The following is a 21,338-nucleotide window of genomic DNA, read 5'->3' on the forward strand; positions in this document are numbered from 1 at the left end:
CTGTCTGGGTTGGAACAACAGCTGCAAGTGACGGTTTGTGCCTCTAGCGGGCAGTAGCAGGTGAGTGTTTCCTACATACACAATTCAGGTTCCGGTGAGCCAGCGTGGGTGCCTGATTCGGGGCTGTTTGTTGATCTGTGGAAACCTCCCTCTGGCCCTGAGGGTTCCCCTGGCCCACCTCAGCCAGTGTGAGATGCTGGAGCTCATTCTCCTGAGCCTCCATCCCCCAGTATGTATGGTGGGAAGGAGACTGGAGAGCAGCACCATTTAGTGGCTGTCACAGAAGCAGAGCAGTGGGGGAGGGGAAGCTGTAACAGAATCTCCGATCAGGTGCCTGGAGGTTGCTGGGGGCGAGTGTTATCCAGCCCCACCCCGCACCCCTCTGATCTCTTACCTGTTCAAAGTTGCAGCTGCGGCAGCAGAAGATGCGGGCGCAGGGATGAGTTTTGATCATGATTTTCCCCTCTTTCTGTGCCTTGGTAGTGAAGTAAAGTCGTCCCTTCATCGCCTTGCGCCTGCCAGGAATGGGATCAGAGAAGACACTTCATGAGGCCTCCCAGAAAAGAGAGCTCCCCTAATTTGTTGGAAAGGAGCCTTTTTTCCATATACACCCAGATGCTCCCTGTGTCTTCCATAACATGCCCCCTACAGCACACCAGACCAGGAATACCCCAGACGTACCAATGTGGACAGGGACAGAGGGGGAAGCCTGATATGCCCATCCTGCTGGGCACGCTCCTCCTGGCATGGGAGCCTGGTGCCATGCTTACACTAGGAGGGGACAGTGCTCACTAGCACTAGAGAGACCTCAGATACCCCAGGCACAGCCTGCCTGACAGGCAAGGCCACCAGGAACCTCAAATAAAGAAGCCACAAATGCTAAGGGAGGCCAAGGTATGAGATTTTCCCCTGCCATCACCTGGGACTCCTGAGGCCATGTGGACAATGTGGGTATGCTCCCCCGGCTTACAGGATTGTTCTTTTACAGGGTAAAGTAGATCCAGGCAGGATGACGCCTCCAGAGAGCCTGCAGAGGCAGTGTGCATGCAGACTCTTGAGCCCATCCGAGGGTGATGTGCAGGCACCATGGGATAGCTCCATGGGACTCCTAAGGAGTTCAAGGCCCCAGGGCCCCAGCGCAGACTCACCTCTCTCCATCCAGCTTCATCAGCTTGCGAACATCAAAGCAGAACTGGACATTGGTGACAGTACAGCTGGGATAGGCCTCACTGCGGGGCACATACACAGACAGATATATGAGACCCTCCTCCCCAGGAGACTGAAAAGACGCGCTTCTCCCAGCCCCACTGGCTCCTCATCCCCACCTCCACAAGGACGGGAGAGCTGGGATTGCTGAGGGGCAATCCCAGCAATCCCAGCTCTCCTCCTGAAGACTCACCTCCTGGCCCCAGGCACTTACCACCCCAGGAGGTGAGTCATCCTGGGCAATGTTGGATGGAGAAGAGGGAGGATGGCTGCATTTTCTGTACCTGCCTTTGCCATGGCAGCCAGCAGGGGGCAGAACCACCTTCTTCATTACCCGAGACCTTTGGCTGCCGGCAACATCACCTGCTTTCCACACTGATGTTCCTCTAATGTTTTCACCCCTCACCCAGACCAAGGGCATCCCGACCTATCTCCCTCCAGTGAGTTAGCAAGAATCAACAGAACTAGGGGCAGGGAAGCTCATAGAGATGGGCACAGATCAAGCAGCTACCTGCAGTTCTACTCACTGAAAATGCTTGATGACAAGGGAGGAGTCTGTGATCTCCTTGGGAATCCGGGTGACCATCAGTGTCCGTGCGACCTGGAAGAGGAGAAGAGGAGCTGAGACAGAGGGATCGGGGAGCAGAACCATGCTTTGTCTTGCATTCACAACACCCCCGGCTCTGCAGCACCTCACATTCTCCCTGGAAGGAAGGTCAGTATCATTTCTTCCATTGCACAGATGGAGAAAACTGATGTACAGAGACTTGTACAAGAGCATCCTGTGAATTGGTGGCAACGCTGGGATCGGGAGTCCTGATTCCCAGTCCCCAGCCAGTTCACTACAATCCCTCCAAGAGGTGGGAACAGAACCAGGAGTCCTGACTTCTAGTTCCAGGCTCTAATTACTCAAGCACACACCCTCCCAGTGCTGGGAATAGCCTCTGACCCCTAGGCCCCTGCTGTAACCACTAGACACTACCACCTCTTACACTGCTTGGACATGCGTTGAGCTCAGTCCCTCGATAGGAACACAAACAAGTTTCAACTTGATGGGGGCAGAAATGGTGCATTAGCTGAGGGTTTCTTTCATTTTAAGGAGAATGGGAGAAATTTGGCAGAAACCAACCTTCTCTTTCCCAATTAACCCAACTCCAGGCCATTTGTAAAGATCTAGTGTATTCTAAGTGTGGTTCCGTCAAAAGCACAGATGGCAAAGGACAAGCAAAATTGTGCAGGGTCTCCCCTTGGGTTGGGAGGGGCAGAAGAGGACTAGGGGCAGCTTACCTTCTCATCCTCCTTGTATTCGAGCTGGACAGAGTGATGAGCCATACAGAGGATGGTGATAATGAAATAGATGAGAGCGAAGATACTGTGCAGCCATAGGAGACGGTCTCTGTGCAAGAAAAAGGAACAGATCTGCAACTTAACAAAGCAGCACCCCTATTGGAGATCAGTCAAACCCACTGCAGTCCCGTCCTCCCCTCCACCTGGAGAGCAAGCTCTCGGCCCATCACGGTGCAAACCAAAAGCACATAGCATCCTGGCTCATAGCTACTGCAGTCCCAGCCTCTTCCAGCACAAGGTGCTGTAAGGAATGGGTGCAGGAGGGCGAGCTGCTGGGAGTTCAGTTATTGCAGGCCTAGTTTCTTCCAATAGGGAACACCAGAGGGAATGCTGCAGGAGCACTAGCTGAGCTGCTGGAGGAATGAGGCAGGAGAACTTGTAAACTCAAGCTGCTCCTGACCGAACCCATCCCAGCAGGAGGTGCTGTACTGAATGGTGTAGGAGTGCTGGCTAGGGAGGTGCTAGCTCCAAGCTACGGCAGTTCCAGCAGGAGGTGCTATAGTGCACGGCGTAGGAGTGCTGGCTCCCATCTCTTCTTGTACAGCTGTCTACGTCTGGTCATCAGGCGCTCACACGTCTTTGCAGATCTTTATGAACCTTGTAAAAGTAAACCCTGTCCCTGGTCCCAGGGGCCAGTCTAACTTGCTGATGGCCTAACCCTGTGCCCCTGGCAGCCATCCCCACAAGCGGCAGAGAGTGCAGCTGCAAGGTGTGGGGGGAACGTACTGTGTTGGGACGTTGGTGATGGTCGTCCGGCCAAAGTGAGCTGGACTGCTTCCTGGAAGAGAAGAGGGGAAGCATGGAGGTTATGGGAGCGACGCGCATCTCAAGAGATTCAGGCCCAGACTACAAACAGCTCCCCTATGACAAGATGCCTGGGTCCCCTCCTGGCTCCTTCCTCTCTGCTGCTTCCCTGGGGTTTCTTCTGGCCTCCTCCTGCAAGCCCCAAAGCTTCTCTGGTCTCTCCCATTTCCTATACCCCACAGCTGGCCACCAACCCACACCTCTTGAGGCCAATCTCCCAGGCATGACCCCTTGCACTGGACCAATCTTCCAGGCACCACACCTTATTCAGAATTCCATCTTCCCGGCTAACTGACAGCATCATTATTCCCCCATCCCGCTTGGTGCATGATGCCCACCCATGTGCTGTGGGGATCTGTGCTCTGCCACTGGGATCACCCAGTGGGCTTGGAGAATTACCTACCCAAGAGGTCCCCAGAGAAGTTGACAGGCAGAATGACGGCCACAGAGAGCACACAGACGATCATGACCAGCACCAGGATGTGGCGCTGGAAAGAGAGGTAGGTGGTGGCGTCGATTCCACACTTGCTCTGGAGCTCCTCATCCCTTACCGACACAGAGGCGGATGGTGTGTTAGTGCAGGTGATGTGAGATCGCCCCTCCCTGCTCAGGGGGCACCCCCCCACACACTCTCCAGTGGAAAGCACCAGCCCCAAATACTGTAGGGCTCAAATTCAGGCCATCCCTCCTGAGAGCACATACGGGATTCAGGAGGGAGTGCTCCGAGTCTCTCCCTGGAGGATGGCATTTTGGCACCTGTGGAATGGGACATCTGGGACATCTAGAGGGTTGCAGACTGGTCCCCAAGGGAAGGGCTGGGAGGGAGCCCCATCATTTGGGACATTTAACCTGGGCTTGGACAAAGCCCTGGAACATACACTGAAAGGAACAATCCTGTACTAGCCCCTGGAGGCACCTAACCGGACGTCCCCATCTCTAACTCCCACACAATAGGTTGTCCCTGACATTCCATGGACTGGATCCCTGGATGGACACAAGAAGGAATGGTGATCTCCCAGCATTTGGAGAGTCCAGCCAGTGAACCACCAACAAATCTGGACGCTTTCCTGAACTAGCCAACTCTGCTAAATGGGAGGTGGAAATCCCCTGGGTCTGGTCTCTCTCAGGAGAATTCCAGCCCTTTCTGATCCCCACTGGAAATGAGAACAGACTTTTCAGGCAGTCCTTCTCTCTTCTGGACCTGATCAGAACCAAGGGCACCACAAAAACGAGGGTGGGAGGGGAGAAGTCTGTTAAACTTTTTCTGAACTTCAGGTATGTTGTGGGCCTCCTGAATGCCCCTCAAGATGGGAGGGGAGCACTCACCAGAACCAGGGCAGAGTGGAGATGGGACAGCACACAAGGGACAGCAGGGTGTAATGAACAAAAAGCCCATATTCCCCTCCCCCTCCAGGGGAGGTGCTTTCTGATCAAGGGATGCAAAGCAGATACAGCAGCACTGGGATATTCACTGGTGATGGGTGGTACCCAGGTGGTGTCTTGGATACATGGAAAGGCAGAGAGAGGCCAGGTAGCTGCCATCCAATGCAGACAGGAAAGGACATGTACTTACTTCATTTGGTAGATGGAAATGAGCCAGGAGCAGAATCCCTGGAAGGGAAGATAAACAGGATCAGCTGGTTGACAGCAAACCAAGGTACCAGAAATGGAGTGTGGCCTCAGAGTGCTTAACATTGTGGGGAACTGGGGACCAAGGTACCAGTGTCGTGACTGTGGCCAAGTGGGGCATTTGGGGGCTGGCCGCATGGCCACTATTGCTAAACTAACAGAGCTGCTGCTCTGCACTCAGTGACCAGCTCTGACAGCACAACTAGTGTCAACGAGGACAGAACACGGAGGTGATCACCTCTGTTTTTCTGAAAATGCCACGGGACCTTTAGCGTCCAGGTAGCAGCCAGCAGACGGACTGGAGAAGACGTTTGAGGAGCGCAGAGAGGAGCCAACAAATAAATGTACCAGGCCACATTCCTTCTGGGGGAAATCCATGGGCATGAATGAACCTGGATAGCACTGCCTAGAATAAAGATGACTCTGGGGGGACATGATCACAGCTACAGAAGCCGTCAGGGTGACAGTACAAGTGAATGAAGGGAATTATTAACGCTCTCAGGAGATGGCAAGACAAGGAGGGAGGGCCCTGAAGTGATGGAAGGAAAAGTCTAAACTGGAGATTAGGGAATTTGTCTTCACAGCAAGAGCAGCCAGGGCAGAGGCTAGGAGGGGGAAGCCCCATCACTGCAGAGATCCGAGAGCGGGTTTGAGAAGTACGGTAGGTCGGGATGACAGGGGCCTGAATCCTGCAGAATCCAAGGACAGACTCAAGCAGCTTTCCTTTCCACCAGCTGGCATGGCAGTCCTCAGCTTCAGGGCTCCTCTGAAGGACAGGCCCTTCGACAGCACAGCAGTCCCCTTCCCAGCACTGCACAAGGAGAGGAGCTCCTGGAGAGGAGCTTACCTCCCTGGGGCAATTCTCCCTCCGCAGGATACAGGCCACTCCCATGGGATTTCATTTGACTTGACCCCATGGAGGAAAGAGTCCTTCACACAGCGACTCCTGAAATGTACATGCCCCCTCCCCTCCCAATGACAAGTGAACAGGGTCACTAGTCAGAGGGAAACTGACAGAAACAGGAGAATTCATGGTAAATGGCCAGGACCTGCTGTGGAGAAGAGGTGATGCCAGGAATGTCACCACAGCCATGGCCAAAGTCACTTTAGGGGTTCATCTTTTTGTTAGCCAGAGCTTAAATTTTTCTGTATGACAAACATGCTGAGAGAGCGAGAGCAGGGCAATGGAGAGATGGAGGAGAGGGAATGAGAGAGAGAGAGACAGGCTGCATCTACCCTGGGAAATTTAGGAAAATCTTCCATGGAGGGAGTGTGACGGTGCACCCCATACGGCTTCATGGAAATATGCTTATTAATGTATATATATGTCATAACTGGAATATGTTTTATGCTACATATGCCATGTAACATATCTCTGTAAAGGTTATGAGCTACTGAATCTATCATCCTATTTGTATGCATATGTCATTGTTGTATTTGAAGTTATGAATATTGGCTGTGTACTTGCTTGATTCCTAAGTAGCCTTAGTAAACCATTTGGTCAGCTTCTTGAGAAAGGAATGCGCAAATTAAGTGCCCAATCAAGAAACACTTAAAGGACAATGAATCTTGGGTGCCACAAGTACTCCTGTTCTTTTTGCGGATACAGACTAACACAGCTGCTACTCTGAAACTTGGAAAGCTCCAATCCACATAAGAAGTTTACCTGAGGATGTTCAGGGTAGCATGTAAACAATGGCTGCTGTCTGTAAAAACTGAGTCATACATGGACATATGACTTGCCCATGTGACTCCAGAACTCCATCTTGGAGCTGGACTTTGCATAGGAGAGAGGAGGGGGTCCTCCACCCACAAGAGAAAGTCTACTTAAACCCCTGGGAGACCCCTCCATTTTGTCTTCAGCTGGCTAAAGAGAGAGCCTCTCCACCCACAAGGATACCTGAAAGAAACTGAAACAAAGGACAGTAACTACAGGGATTGTGAGTGATTGCTGGACCCAGACTAGAAGGAGACTAGTCTGTAAAAGGAAGCTTACTGGAATTCCTCTAAAGGTGAGGTTTTTATCTGTACTCAGTTTTCTTATTGTATTAGACTCAGACTTGCGTGTTTTATTTTATTTTACTTGGTAATTCACTTTGTTCTGTCTATTACTACTTGGAACCACTTAAATCCTACTTTCTGTATTTAATAAAATCACTTTTTACTTATTAATTAACCCAGAGTATGTATTAATACCTGGGGGCGGGGGGGGGGCAAACAGCTGTGCATATCTCTCTATCAGTGTTATAGAGGGCAAACAATTTATGAGTATGTATAAAGCTTATACAGGGTAAAACGGATTTATTTGGAGTTTAAACCCCATTGGGAGTTGGGCATCTGAGTGTTGAAGACAGGAACATTTCTTAAGTTGCTTTCAGTTAAGTCTTCAGCTTCGGGGCACGTGGTTCAGACCCTGGGTCTGTGTTGGAGCAGACTGGTGTGTCTGGCTCAACAAGACAGGATGCTGGAGTCCCAAGCTGGCAGGGAAAGCAGGGGCAGAAGTAGTCTTGGCACATTAGTTGGCAGCCCCCAGGGGGTTTCTGTGACTCAACCCGTCACAGAGAGTACTGACATAGACAGTACTCAGGAATTGCTACCACTGTGTGGTCTAACCCTGTTGGGAATGGATCTAGAAAACACAATGACAAAAGCACCATTGTGCTGTCTACTCTAGCACTCCCACTGCTGACACCAACAACAGCTCCCCTGGTGCTAGAGCAATGGTGGGGGGGAGATTTCCCAAGCATTGACACTCACTATAAGAAAAATGCCGCTTCCCAGGAAAATAAAGAGCAGCTCCTGGCTCCACCATTGGTTCATATTAAACAGGAAACTTCAGACTGGTGACCTAATCTAATTTTAAACCTAGGCTCCCTGTAGTAGAGAGAGCTCCTCTTTGCACAGGATGGAGCAAATTTCCCTCCGACATCCCACTGAGACTCACCACATCTTTGTTATCGACATCCGGCGGGCTGGTCTCTGACGGTGATTTCTCCTTCTCACTCTGCTCCCCGTAGAACAGTGACGTCAAGCTTCCGGGCAGAGGGAGGAGGAGAGAGAGGGCAATAAAGGGGGCACAGGATGGAGAGAAGGGGAGAGAAAGAAGAGAGGGAATGAGAGAGAAGCACAAGAGAGGGAGCAAGAAGGACAGGGAAAAAACCCAAGATTCTGATCAGACCCACTTCCAAGTGACATTTCCCCTCATAGCAAGCAACCCTTTTCTGAGAAATCAGCCAACCCAGGACAGCACTTGTACATTTCTAGCCCAGCAGCTGGGAGGGATTTTTCAGCTCAATAGCTACATGGAGTCAGCTCTCATCAGACAGTTTGTTAAGATGGTGAATCAGCAGGTGGCAAAAGGATTCTATACATGCAGCAACTGCACACCAAGAACCTGCCACCCCCAACAGTTCCCCCAGGAAATAACTGCACCGCCCCTGCGAATGGCACAGATTCAGTTTCACGGGAACAGTGGTTACACACACACAGCCATTGTCTAGGACATATTGAACTGTATTGATGCACACTGCATACAGGAGAAATGAGACACCAAGTCAGTCAATAATGATAATATTGTAACGAATTGGTGTATGTGTGTCTGTCTATGCATGCAGTCACTGCCCTCTGCACAGCAGAATCAGACCTATTTCACTGTGGGTCATAATCCTCTAGTGCTAGCAGCTAATGGAGTGTCACCATTAGCTGTGGGGGGGAGGGATAGCTCAGTGGTTTGAGCATTGGCCTGCTAAACCCAGTGTTGTGAGTTCAGTCCTTGAGGGGGCCACTTAGGGATCTGGGGCAAAATCAGTACTTGGTCCTGCTAGTGAAGGCAGGGGGCTGGACTTGATGACCTTTCAAGGTCCCTTCCAGTTCTAGGAGATAGGATATCTCCATTAATTTACTTTTACTAGCTGAAGTGCTAGGGCTCTATGCTTTTGGAGTGGGAGCATCCCAGTTCTCTCCTTGCTCATGCTGTTAAGTTCTGAATGGCCATGGATTTATTATGATATAATAACCCTCTGTCCTCTAGCTCCATTTGTTCAAGGTTCTCTTTATGGTTCACAAACACTGCTCACACTTCACAAAACCCATGTGAGGTCACTACCTTCAGGACAAGTTAAAGGAAGCTCCTCAGAACCAGGGGCAGTGTGGGGAAGATATTAACTATTCAACACTTCTCCCTGTACTGGCTCCTTTCCAGGAAAATCCCCTTTGGTTTACACTTGTGACTCCCTGGAAGTAATGAAGAGAGAATATCCCACCAGATCAAAGTAAAAACAAGATCCCACTAGCGCATTAGGCTCCATTTTCTGGTTGTTTCCCCGCTTCTTTTCTGTTATCGCAGATACTTTGTTCCAGCGAGGTCATAACTGCATGTTTGTGACATCATTATGGCAGTGACTGCAACATCACTGATTCACCACCTTGACATCACTTGCACTATTCTGGTAGAAGAGGAAGAACTTGGGGAGCGACAAACTCTTAAAGGGACAGTGTCAAATCATTTGTGCTGGAATTTAGATTGTGTGAGAAAAATGTTTTTCAAAACTTAATAATAAAATTACAATAATACAGTAATACCTAGCTCTTAGTGCTTTTCATCAGTATATTTCAAAGCACTTTACAAATGAGGTAAATGTCGGTATCCTTATTAACAGCAAGGTTTCCATTAACTGAATGGAAACACATTTTTGTTTAGCTTTAAAGCCTTCCTGGCAGTTTGGGAAGCCACAAACCCAGCAGCCTTGGGCTAGTGCCTGGCGACTTGCAAGGGAAAGTGTCAAGAATGAGGAAGTGAAAGTGACCAGGCTAAAGTCACTGCCCAGGAGGAGTGAAATTCAGGGAGTAAAGCAAATAGGGGATCACTGGGGAAAAGTGACTTGGATTTTTACAGTTCTGTCAGTTTTAAACATGCCCCGTGACATTCTAGTACCATATTTTTAATGATGTCCGCTGTTTTAAATCTTGACTGTCCCTTTAATCTCGCCAACAAGTGAAAACATCACTGACACATTTCCAGATTTAGAACCAAAGCCAGCGCTTGAGAAAAATCAAAGAAAACCGAGGCTCAGAAGAGGATTCTGGAAAGAATTCCCTAGAGCCAGCCCCATACCTCTCAGAGACACCCTTCCCTACCCCCTCCAGAAATAACAGCCATGGGAAAGAAAGAGGAACTGCTGCAGGGGTGGGGAGCAGGATTGCTGTGAGGTGCTGAGGAACATGGCACCTGTCGGGAGGATGCCTGATATTTTGGTCTGGTTTCATGCTGCCAATCAATGCAGGTTTGGACTTGTAAATGGGGAACAACATCTCTCAGAATCCCAACATTCTTTTAATCAATAACAAATATAGGGTCTGATTTTTTTTTATTGTGTTGATCACATTGTTCTCCTGAGTCCTGTCCTAAGGCCCAGCTGGGTTCTAAACCCCTGGAAATCTGCAGGCCAGGAGAATGCTGATGTCCTCCTCCACCCAACTGGACTAGAGCACCAGGAGAACCTCAGTGCTGTACCAGAAACATGTAGCACTCTCTCCCCTCCTGCTGCCAGACCACACTCTGTGCTGAGGCAGTCTCCTGCCCCTTTGGTGGGAGATCTGGCTCCAACCCCTGTGGAAAAGCAGCTGCTGTTTCTCTCTCTTTCCCAGGAAGGCATTTTTCTTGTTACCAAAACCACATTCACCAGATCACCATTATCATTACTCGTAGGAATTCCATGTGCTTGGAGGGATTCGGCTGGTTCAGAAGTGGGGGAGAGGAGACAATTAGAAGTATCAGTAACCATCCAGGAGACTATATCATCCCCTGCTTATCCTCCCAGTTTTATCACCCGCCGGCCTGCAGTCCATTGCGCCTGCATTCCCCCCAAACGCTCATCCCCACTCAACTCCACCTCAGACTATGAGTAAGATAATGACAACAAGATGCCAGATGCCATGAACCCCCCTAATCATCACCTACCACCCACACCTCCAGCTCTATTTCTAAACAACCTTCACCCCCACATCCTTCCATCCTCTCATCCTGAGCAACCCATCTCCCAAACCCACACCTACAAACTCCCCATCTGGTCATATCATAGTACACAGATTTCATTCAGATACATGCTCTGCGCCCCTCTGACACTTGCGCCCTCTTTGCCAGAAGGCCAGAGCATTAAGCCACATGCCCACATTTAGCTAGTTCCTCAAGGACCCCTTTGCTGACGATAGATCCTTCTCCCATTTCCATCAGTAGCTGTTCTGCGACAGCGTTCAGCAGGCATCAGATCAGGTCCTTAGGTCCTTGACATCCCTGGGTAGGACCTTTTGCCAAGGGATGGTGCAACTGCTGAGTGGGAGGTGGAGGATGGGGTCCCTCACCGTTAGTGGCTGGTGTGTTAGCTCAATAATTGCTGCACATGCTAACGGACTCGTGAGCGGGTGGTTATTTAACCTTTTGGTGCAATGTTCCCTATTTCTTCCTGGTTTTCCAAGAAAGAAAAAAGGAAGGAACATGTTTCTTAGCTTTGAACCTACAAGTGAAAGCTAACGCAGCCCTGGCGCTGACTCTTATACACCCGCCAGTGTCACTCTAGAGAACCTGGCCCAGCCAGCACACAGACAGCCCTGCCACTTTCTGCTACAGAACTGAACTTGCCTTCAATCTGCCTGCAGCATGGAGACAGGAGAGAGCTCCAGAGCTTACTAGAAGCAGCATTTCCCCCCTGAAACGTGTCCACATTATAAAACCCAGCAGCATAACGGGCACTAACTGGCCTCCGTCTTGAAAGGCTCAGCGGAGAGGCTGACTGGGCCATGGAGGCTGAACTGCCCTCCCATCCCTAGCCAGTGTTCCTCCAGGGCAGAGATGAGGGAGCCTGTGATAGAAGCTTGCCCTGCTGCCACCCATGCGGCGCCTCTCCGTGGGGATGAACTGAGATGCTCAGCCCCCACAACTGCCAGTCTGGCACCGTCCAACAGCCCTGACATTGACTCTGCTGGGCTTGTTTTGGAATAAGGGCAGGGAATAGACACTGCACCTCCTCTCCCTGCTCTGTCACAAACACTTGGGGGGGGAGGGGGAGGCGCTATCAGCCCCTAGGAAGGGAGCTCAGTCCTTACCTGTCATTATCCATCAGCAGGGCCAGGCGCCCATAGTCCCAAGCTGCTTTCCGAAGGCAGGAGAAGACCAGGAGGAGGAGCTGCAGCAGGAGAGAGAAAGCAAAGGGTTGATGTACCAGCCACCTGATTTCTAGAGGCCTCTCCATTCAGAGAGGCTGCCCTCCACAGCTGGGCCCAGTCATGACAGCAGAACCAGTCAAAGCTCCTCTCAAAACCAAATTGAGGTCCTGCTCCAGTGACTCCGCTGCAACTGGCTCCTGGTGACTGCACTCACACACCCCAGCGGAGACCCACATAGCCCAGAGTACTATACCCCCACACCCATCCACACAAGGTGAATATACCCACACACAGGCACACAACCGAGGTGACCATACACACATAAAAAGGCAGATACCCATATAGCCAGAGCAAGCCCCCCCTCATCTCTCTCTCTCTCTCTCTCTCTCTCTCTCTCTCTCACACACACACACACACACACAGAACAAGAGCCACACACAAAGAAACTACCTCCCACCCTGTAGTCAGAGCTGTACGCCCAGCATATAGTCACACAATACAACCCTTCCACATCTTCCCAGGCCCAGTTGTACACCCACCATGGGCACAACACACACTGGAACCCACCCAGATGCCTACAGGCAGAATTGGATACCTGCTGCAGGCTCACGTAACGTACACACATGTCCATGATTATGACATTCGTCTCTCCTCGGGGACTCCACCTGCACACACATGGCCTCGTCGGCACCAGGGAAATCAGGGCCCATAGTTCACCACCTGGCCAGCTCCATTAGCAAGAGCTGCGGTGGAGACAGGGCTCAGGCATTCTGACCACTGTGTCATCTGACCATGCTGAATAGGTGATATGGTGTCACACTTCAAAGTCCTGTGTGCGGTTCTAGTCACGCTGAGTCACTCCCACCCCTGAGGCCCACCTCTTTCCTTCCCCAGCTCACTTGAGGCACTGCCGAAAGACTGGGCAGACACTGGGAGCTGGGGACAGGGGGTAGAGCACCCTGGCATGCCCCCCTCCTCGCCTCGCTCACCAGCCAGAGGATGAAGTTGATGGCAAGCACGGTGGGCACGCCGCCGAATGGCAGCCCCTGCAGGACCGTGCTCCGGGAGCGGGCGCTGAAGCACTGCTCCTCTGTGCTGTTCGCCAGTGGGTCCAGGAAGCTGAGGACATCCAGGGAGATGGGGCTGGCACCCCCGGGCGCAGGCTCAGCCAAGTACATGCTGTCCATCTATGCCTCCACACAGACCCTGCAAAACACCTGGGCAGAGTCCATCAGGGGCAGGATGGAGTTGGGGAGTGGGGGAGCGTTAGCGGGCAGGAGTTCACAGCTACTGCAGTCCTGGCCTTCCCCAGCAGGTGGAGCTGGCTGTGAGCACAGCTATTAGAGCCCCAGCCTCTCTCAGCATGCAGCACCACAGAGATGAGTGTAGGGCAGGTAGCTGTCAGAGTGAGCTCCTAACTAGTGCAGTCCCAGCCTTGCCCAGCAGCTGGCGCTGTAGGGATCAGCACAGGAACACAGGATGGGAGAGCTCCCAGCTACACAATTCCCAACCTCTCTCAGCAGGCGGTGCTGTAGGAAATGGGGCAGGGTTCTGCTGGTGGGCTGCTCACAACGTCTCCAATCTTAGCCACTAACAGCAGGAGGTGCCATGGGGAATGGAACAGGGGGCTGGCTGCAGGGAAGCTCCCATCTGCTCCAAGCCCTGTCGCAGGGCTACACTCCATAAGACTACACATGATTGTTGTCATTTGGCTTTTCAGATGCCGTCGCATTTTTACTCATACCTGACCAAGGTCCCTCGCTGCCTTCCCCACTCAGTCCTGGCGGCTGGAATCAGTCACTGCCATCACAGTGCGGCCAGTGTGCAGGAGCGAGGCACTGAACCGTTCGCCCGAGCTGCTATGAGTAAGAGAGACACTGATAGTAGGAGAGGGGTAGACAGGGCTCTGCTCACCTTGTTCCCACACCTCCTTAGTTTCACCTTTTGTGGCAACCCAATAAATTACACCTTCACCCCCCTCTACCAATACCCAGAATCTTTGACGCTACAGATACGAAAGTCCTGTTGGATCCTCCAGTCCATCTTCTTGCTGGCATAGGACTGTTCACTCCAGGATATTTCCTCGGCTTTACTACAGTCCAGGTGTCAATGTCCCAAGCAATGGGGCTCCCACCGCTTCCCCTGGGAGATGACGTGACAGCCTCACAGAACTCGCTGTTAGGAAATATTTATTGCTATTCACCTTCAATGACTTCAACCCTTGAGCAATCCCCTGCTCTCCTTGGGGCTTCCACCCTTCAAATACCTGTGAGCCGCTACCCACCACTAGGTCATTGCTTAGCCAATCCAAACATACCAAGCTCTTGTAATCTTTCCTCATAAACCAGCCCCTCCATCTCTTTCATTGCTCTTCTCTGACATCCTCCCGACTTGCTGATATTTTTCTGGCCCTGAGGTGCCTGGGATTGATCTCATAGCAGCCATAGAGACAGAGTTCATTGCTTCCCTGCTCCTGGAGGCACTGTCGGAAACGGGGCAGAGGCACTGGCAGTAGGGTGACCAGATAGAAAGGGTGAAAAATCAGGACAGGGGATGGGGGGTAATAGGTACCTATATAAGAAAAAGCCCCACATATCGGGACTATCCCTATAAAATTGGGACATCTGGTCACCCTAACTGGCAGTGGGGTTGTGCACAGCTACTCAAATCCTGGCCTTGCCCAGCACTTGTTTCCCTGCACTGCAAGCCCAAAATTATTTTTCCAAGTTTCTCACCTCAGGACTTGTCTTCACTAGGAAATGCTATGTTAAAACAAAACGACACATTGCCAACCACAACTAACAGGTCAGCATGGACCTAGCTGTGGTTGGCAACGTGTGAGCTGCCTTTGCTCTTCACAATAGTGTTTAAACACAGGAAGGCTTCCTACTGCCAACAGGCCTCAACGGCCCTCCAGAAGTTGGATCAGCTGGACTCCATCACATCAGACTTATCCAACAGTTGAGCTATTTTAGCATTGTTCTGACTCCATTAGTTTTCCCTGGTAACCAGAGGAGACCTCCTGGTCTGAGCCTCACAGCTAATCCCCAAAGCAGCTTTTTTGGAAAACAGGCACCATGTTAGCAGCTCCCTGCAGGCACTGGTTTTCTGCCTATTTCCTCTGGCTCTGTCAATCTTGCTGTGATTTCACACTCTTTCCTTCTAAGCCCTCAGCTGATCCCAACTGCTCCTGGTCATTTACTGCATTTAATTAACCCAAGTTGCTCTATACCAGCGGCTCTCAACCTTTCCAGGATACTGTTCCCCTTTCAGGAGTCTGATTTGTCTTGCGTACCCCAAGTTCACCTCACTTAAAAACTACTTGCTTACAAAATCAGACATAAAAATACGAAAGTGTCACAGCACACTATTACTGAAAAACTGCTGACTTTCTCATTTTTACCATATACTTATAAAATAAATAAACTGGAATATAAAACATAGTACTTACATTTCACTGTATAGTATATAGAGCAGTATAAACAAGCCATTGTCTGTATGAAATTTTCATTTGTACTGACTTTGCTAGTGCTTTTTATGTAGCCTGTTGTAAAACTAGACAAATATCTAAATGAGTTGATGTACCCCCTGGAAGACCTCTCAGTGCCCTCAGGGGTACACATACCCCCAGTTGAGAACCACTGCTCTATAACTCCCTCCTCAGCCTCTGTCAAGGCTACATTCTGACTCCCCATAAAAATGGACTTTGGGGTAGGAATTTCCCTCTGGTTTTCTACAGTAAAGACTGATGCCAAAAAATCTACTTCTCTGCCACACACCCATTCTCTTTAACTGCCCCCTCCCCTGCATGGCTGGCCAAAGCATGTTTCAGTGCAGCCTCGCTGCTGCTAACATTCATGAAAGATGGGCTATTAATTACCTAGATAGTGACTGAGACCCAATGCGGCCCCTCCAAAAGGAAGGGGGGGGTCCTTCCCCCACATGCCCTCCAGGCCAAATGGACAGTCCTGACTCTGGCTGAGCCAGGGCTGGTTTTGATGGGCTCCTGAGACAGCTGAGTCCAGCCCTCCTCAGCCGGAGGGATGGAGTTTGTAAGAATATAGGCCCACATTAGATTTGGATTTAGCACTTGCGATAGGCCCACAGCATGTGCGCATAAAGAATGAAATCAAGAGAAAGAAAAAAGCTGTTTGTGTTAAACTCATAGTGACCTCAATAATACCAAGGCCATGTTATTTAAGGTTTGGGCTAAGCAACAGAAATAAAGAAAACACGGTTAACTTGGCACCAGGGGTAGTAAATCATTGGCTAGAAATGTTAGTTGGGGAAAAATATGGCAAAGTAAGATAAGGGGAAAAACCCTGAGGAGAGCAGAGTGCAGCCCTAAACTGCTTCATCTGATTCGAGCTAAGGTCCAGCAACCAGCAATGACATCTCTTGTTTGTTATAATGTATAATGTTTGCTAGGGGTTCTTTGTCAGAGCTTTTCCTTATGCCTCAAGCCACACCATGATGGGAAGGTGTCTCCCAGGTCTGAACCTGTTGGATTTTGGCCAATGCTTATAAACTGTTTTGTTGCTAGGATAGGGAATACAGGTGTGTATATATATGCTTATAGTTGTATTTTGGTTGCAATGAACATCAAGTGGCCTTTGGACTAATAGGAATGCCTGTGTGGAAACTGAGTCATGGTGAACCTTAATAAACATATTAAACATATTAGGAAAATTCTCAGTGTGGCGCCTTTTGTTGGGGGGGGGGAGGGGAGGGAAGAAATCTAGGAGGTACAGCATCTCCAACAAAAGGTAGGTGAGAAAACCAAGGTAGGTAGCTTGTGAGAGTCACTTTTTGATCCTGTCCCAAGCTAGAGGATAGGAGAGTCTCTCAGTAATAACATCACATGTTTCTACAGCCTCTTTCATCCTGAAAGTTCCCAAACTGCTCTTGCCCGACAGAGATCACTCACTCTTCCCTGAAATGCATCCACTTCTGAGGTGTAACATTTAACAGCAACAGCACACAGCAAGTTGCGGAAGAACCACCCTGTATGCCAGGGATCTCAAATGTTTTCATTGCAAGGGCCATATCTTCATTGACAGACACCCATTCGCCATCACCCGACCCCGCCTCCAGTCCCACCAGGGATCAGCTAACAGCTCTGAGGCAGCTACAGAGATTGCCTTAGTAGGAAAGCTGCATTAGAAAAGTGTTACATGTATTATTCACCTTTAAGAGTGTGACTTAGCAGCTAGAAACAAGGAGCAGCAGCCAGCACCAGTTTGGGGACCACTGTTGTCTGCTGCTGGAACTGCTGTGTAAATTCAGCGAGGCAGAATAGAATTACCCAAACTGGGCTCTGGGATTAAAATTCCTAGTTTTACTAAGTGCCATGAAATCTTTAGTGGGCACGGACAGCCAAGGCCGCAGCTTCATTTTTCATATAAAAGATGGCACCTCCATTGGCACAGTGCCATGCTTCACAGAGGGTCAGGAGTGACCCAGGTAGAAGAGGGCTCTCTCCAAAGCTCCCATCTCTGCAATACCCGGAGGGGGAACAGTCTGCATCATTATTATTAAACAGATAAGTGCTATGGGGCTACCTTAGCTAAAGGCGAACTAGGCAGCTGCCTAGGGGCAGGAGAGACTGGGCTAAAGCTGAGTGGCACTGCGACCCCATGAGCCAGGGGTGCAGTGATAAAGTGGGGGGCCAAGTGCCAGGTCACAGAACGACTCACTCACTTTCTCACTGCACCCCCCACTGACAAGTCTAACATGTCTCCTGCCCCCAGCTGAGAACCTCTGTCCTAGAGGGTAGGAGAGGGCAGCATGCTGAAGTTTTGCCTAGGGCAGCAGATCGGCTTGAGCGGCCTTTGGCAGTGCTACATAACTCAGCATACCAGGTAGTGCAGAATGGCCTTTCTGTGCATTGGAGGAGTGGCAGCAGAGGGAACCAAGATTCCAGATTCAGCAACAGGTCAAATAATAAAAAATACTGGCTGGAGACAGAGGGGCCAGAGTCTCCCACCAGGAATCTGCTGCTCCAGAAATCAAGCACAGTGAAATCTGTATTTCTAGCCACCAGCTCTCCCTCACCACCTGTACGAAGGGTTAACAAAAATCTCAAGCCCTATGAGATTTGCAAGATCCTCTGCATTAATACACTCTGCAGCAGGTGGCCACGCACTTGACAAGTGTTCAGGCTCCCCCGTCCCATCCAGCTGTGCAAGTTACAATCAATCTTTTTTGGGTGGCTGAGGAGCAGAAGCTGCTTCAAGATCAGGGGGAACTTTTCTAAATGTGATAAATGTTAATTACAACTCTTTGAACTTGTTTCAATAGAGAGGGGGCTATGGGGTGGATCTAGTGTGGGACCCCCAGAAGGCTATGGGGTACAGTGCTTAGTGAGGGGGTTGGGGGGCAGTGCTAAGCCAGGGGTCCCAAAGGATCCAAAGATGACAGTGCCCAGTGAGAGGGACCCAGGGATATGTGTTAGAACCAGTAAGAATTCTCTAAAGGCCTGTTTGTCATGCCATGCTAAGTGGCTGCCTGCCAACATGGATTCCCTATAGAATCATAGAAGTGGAAGGGACCTCGAGAGGTCATATAGTCCAGTCCCCTTCACTGAGGCAGGACTAAGTAATATCTAGCCCATCCCTGACAGGTGTTTGTCTATCCTGTTCTTACAAACCTCCAAAGGCAGGGATTCTATAACCTCCTTAGGTAATTTGCTCCATGCATTAGGAAGTTTTTCCTAAAATTTAATCTAAATCGCTCTTGCTGCAATTTAACCCCATTACTTCTTGTCCTGTCGTCAGTGCACGAGAACAATACATCACCCTCCTCTTTAAAACAACCTTTTATGCACTTGAAGATTATCATGTCCCTCCTTAGCCTGCACTTCTCCAAACTTCAACAGACTCAGTTTTTTCAATCTTCCCTCATAGGTCATGTTTTCTAGACCTTTAATCATATTTGTTGCTCTCATCTGGACTTTCTCCAGTTTGTCCGCACCAACTGAAGTGTGGTGCTGAGAACTGGACATAATACTCCAGTTGAGTCCTTATCAGTGCTAAGCAGAGTGGAAGAATTACTTTTTGTGTCTGCTAATACTTCCCAGAATGATGTTTGCTTTTTCTGCACTAGTGTTATATTGTTGACTCATATTTAGTTTGTGATCCATGATAACCCACAGATCCTTTACTGCAGTACTCCTTCCTAGGCAGTCATTTCCCATTTTGTGTGTGTGGAATTGATTATTCCTTCTTAAGTCTAGTACATCACACTTGTCCTTATTGAATTTCATCCTATTTATTTCAGACCAATTCTCTAGTTTGTCAAGATCATTTTCAATTCTAATCCTGCCCTCCAAAGCACTTGCCAACCCCTCCCAGCCTGGTATCACACACAAACTTTATCAGTGTGCTCTCTTTGCCATTAACCAAATCATTTATAAAGATATTGAATAGAACCAGGCCCAGGAGAGATCCCAGCGAGACCCCATTCAATATGCCCTGTGAGTTTGACTGGGAACCATTGATAACTATTCTTTGAGTAGGATTTTCTAACCAGTTGTGCACCCACCTCATAGTAGGCTCGTCTATTTCCCTAATTTGCTTATCAGAAGCACGGTGGCTCTGAGCACATTTTAGGGTTGCTATTCAGCTGGTTCCCTCCTGTGCAATTCTCACTGGCTTGATGGTCACAAGAAGAATGACACAACATCCCCTTCCCCCTCCTGGCAGCAACAGGTGACATCTAGGGCCCAAGCCCAGTCCTGGAAACACAGGATCTGGTTTGGGTCTGTGGTTTTCTCCAATATCAGTAGAGGGTGAAGTGGTGTCACTGCGGCACTGTGCTTAGTATCTGTGCATTTAGAGGCAAGGCCCTGGGATCCAACTAAACCTGCTGCTGTAGGGATGAGAGAGGATCTAGCCTAGAGAACAGGGCCTGATAGGGTTGGCAGGCTGTATTGAACCTTATGGGGTGCGCTATTGTGGTGCCGCAGCCTAAAGTCAATATGGTTCCACCCCCAGTGCCATCTTTTAATGCCTCCAGTCACTGGTGTCTTGGCACCATGGGGCTGGACTTTGCAGCTTGTGGCATGCAGGGTCTTGCACTGTTTTAAAATGATGGCTCCGTAGGTAGCTCTGAGCACCTCGTTCCATGAACACTGAGCATGTAGCCAGCACTGGCCACATCTACTGGCATCCTGCTCCTTTCCATGCCCCGCCTCTCCCCGAGAGATTGGGGAGAGGAAAGCCAGGGAGCAATGCTTGGATCTGGTGCAGCAAATCCTGGATCCCTAGGACAGGCTGACTGGGGCTCGGTTCTGTACCATGAACTGTTATTCTTAGTGAGGAGAAGGGAAGGTGCCTCACGACTGTTTTGCTGGGCACGCTTGTTTCCTACCTCTACCCCTCATGATGTCGCACCCCTATCCGCTGCACCGGGCCATGCCAATTTCCCTGCAAACTGCTGGTCTCGTTTCAACCTTTCTGAAGTGTCCAGTGTGCTACAGTAATGTAACGTGCTGCACATGTGCCAAGCACTAATATCCTCATTACTCTTAATGCTAGAGCCAGGTGAAATGCCCCTGAGTCTGTTCACAAGCAGTTTGGTAAACCGGGTCTCACTGCTGGTCAGTGTTGGTTTCATACCCTTCTTTTTATTTATATTACAACCAAGATCAGGGCTCTGTTATGTTAGGCGCTGTACAAACACCCAATAAGAGACAGTCTCTGCCCCAGCGAGCTTACAGACTAAATAGACATGACAGACAAAGGGTGAAAGTGAAAACAGGGGCACAGAGAGAGATTAAGGTAAACCAGCAGCTCAACCCGGAATAGAACCAAGACTGCCCAAGTCCCAGTCAAGTGTCCCACCCCCTAGACCTCACTTCCCTCTGGAATTTGGCCTTATGTTATGGGTCTGATCCAAGCAACAATGAAGGTGAAAACCAAGACAACCAGCTGTGCTCAGCACTGTGCAACGAGGATGGGGCTTTCCTTGACCTGATGGACCTGCCCATGGGACTAAGCACATGCATGATGCGTATGGTGCTCTGCTCCCCTGGGACCAGATATGATTGGTTTTGCTACAAAACCAAATGCGAATCTCTCTGCAAACAAAATCTGCCTCTCGACAGGAGCAGCAACATGTACTGATGGAAGAGCCTCAAAGAAAATATGTGTATGTGTGCAAAACACTTTGGCTTCCACCTTCAAACCTGG

At 50.0% G+C, this 21,338-nt stretch overlaps 1 protein-coding gene across 7 annotated transcripts in view; it reads right to left on the bottom strand.

The window, feature by feature from the left end:
- Positions 1-21,338, bottom strand: part of TMEM63C (transmembrane protein 63C) — a 69,494-nt gene that overhangs the window by 12,852 nt on the left and 35,304 nt on the right. For 3 of the 7 annotated variants that reach the window (XM_034768434.1, XM_034768438.1, XM_034768440.1), the window contains 10 exons: positions 13,137-14,006; positions 12,088-12,167; positions 7,931-8,018; positions 4,931-4,968; positions 3,761-3,903; positions 3,280-3,331; positions 2,494-2,602; positions 1,734-1,807; positions 1,149-1,229; positions 395-515 (listed from right to left, as the gene is read on the bottom strand). In XM_034768434.1, coding sequence (XP_034624325.1) covers positions 395-515; positions 1,149-1,229; positions 1,734-1,807; positions 2,494-2,602; positions 3,280-3,331; positions 3,761-3,903; positions 4,931-4,968; positions 7,931-8,018; positions 12,088-12,167; positions 13,137-13,334 — 984 coding nt within the window. In that variant the 5' untranslated portion in view covers positions 13,335-14,006. The remainder of the gene's footprint in view (positions 1-394; positions 516-1,148; positions 1,230-1,733; positions 1,808-2,493; positions 2,603-3,279; positions 3,332-3,760; positions 3,904-4,930; positions 4,969-7,930; positions 8,019-12,087; positions 12,168-13,136; positions 14,007-21,338) is intronic. The other 4 variants (XM_034768436.1, XM_034768435.1, XM_034768441.1 and 1 more) reach the window with 4 other exon arrangements.

Source organism: Trachemys scripta, chromosome 4, assembly GCF_013100865.1.
Source record: "Trachemys scripta elegans isolate TJP31775 chromosome 4, CAS_Tse_1.0, whole genome shotgun sequence".
Lineage (NCBI taxonomy): Eukaryota > Metazoa > Chordata > Testudines > Emydidae > Trachemys > Trachemys scripta.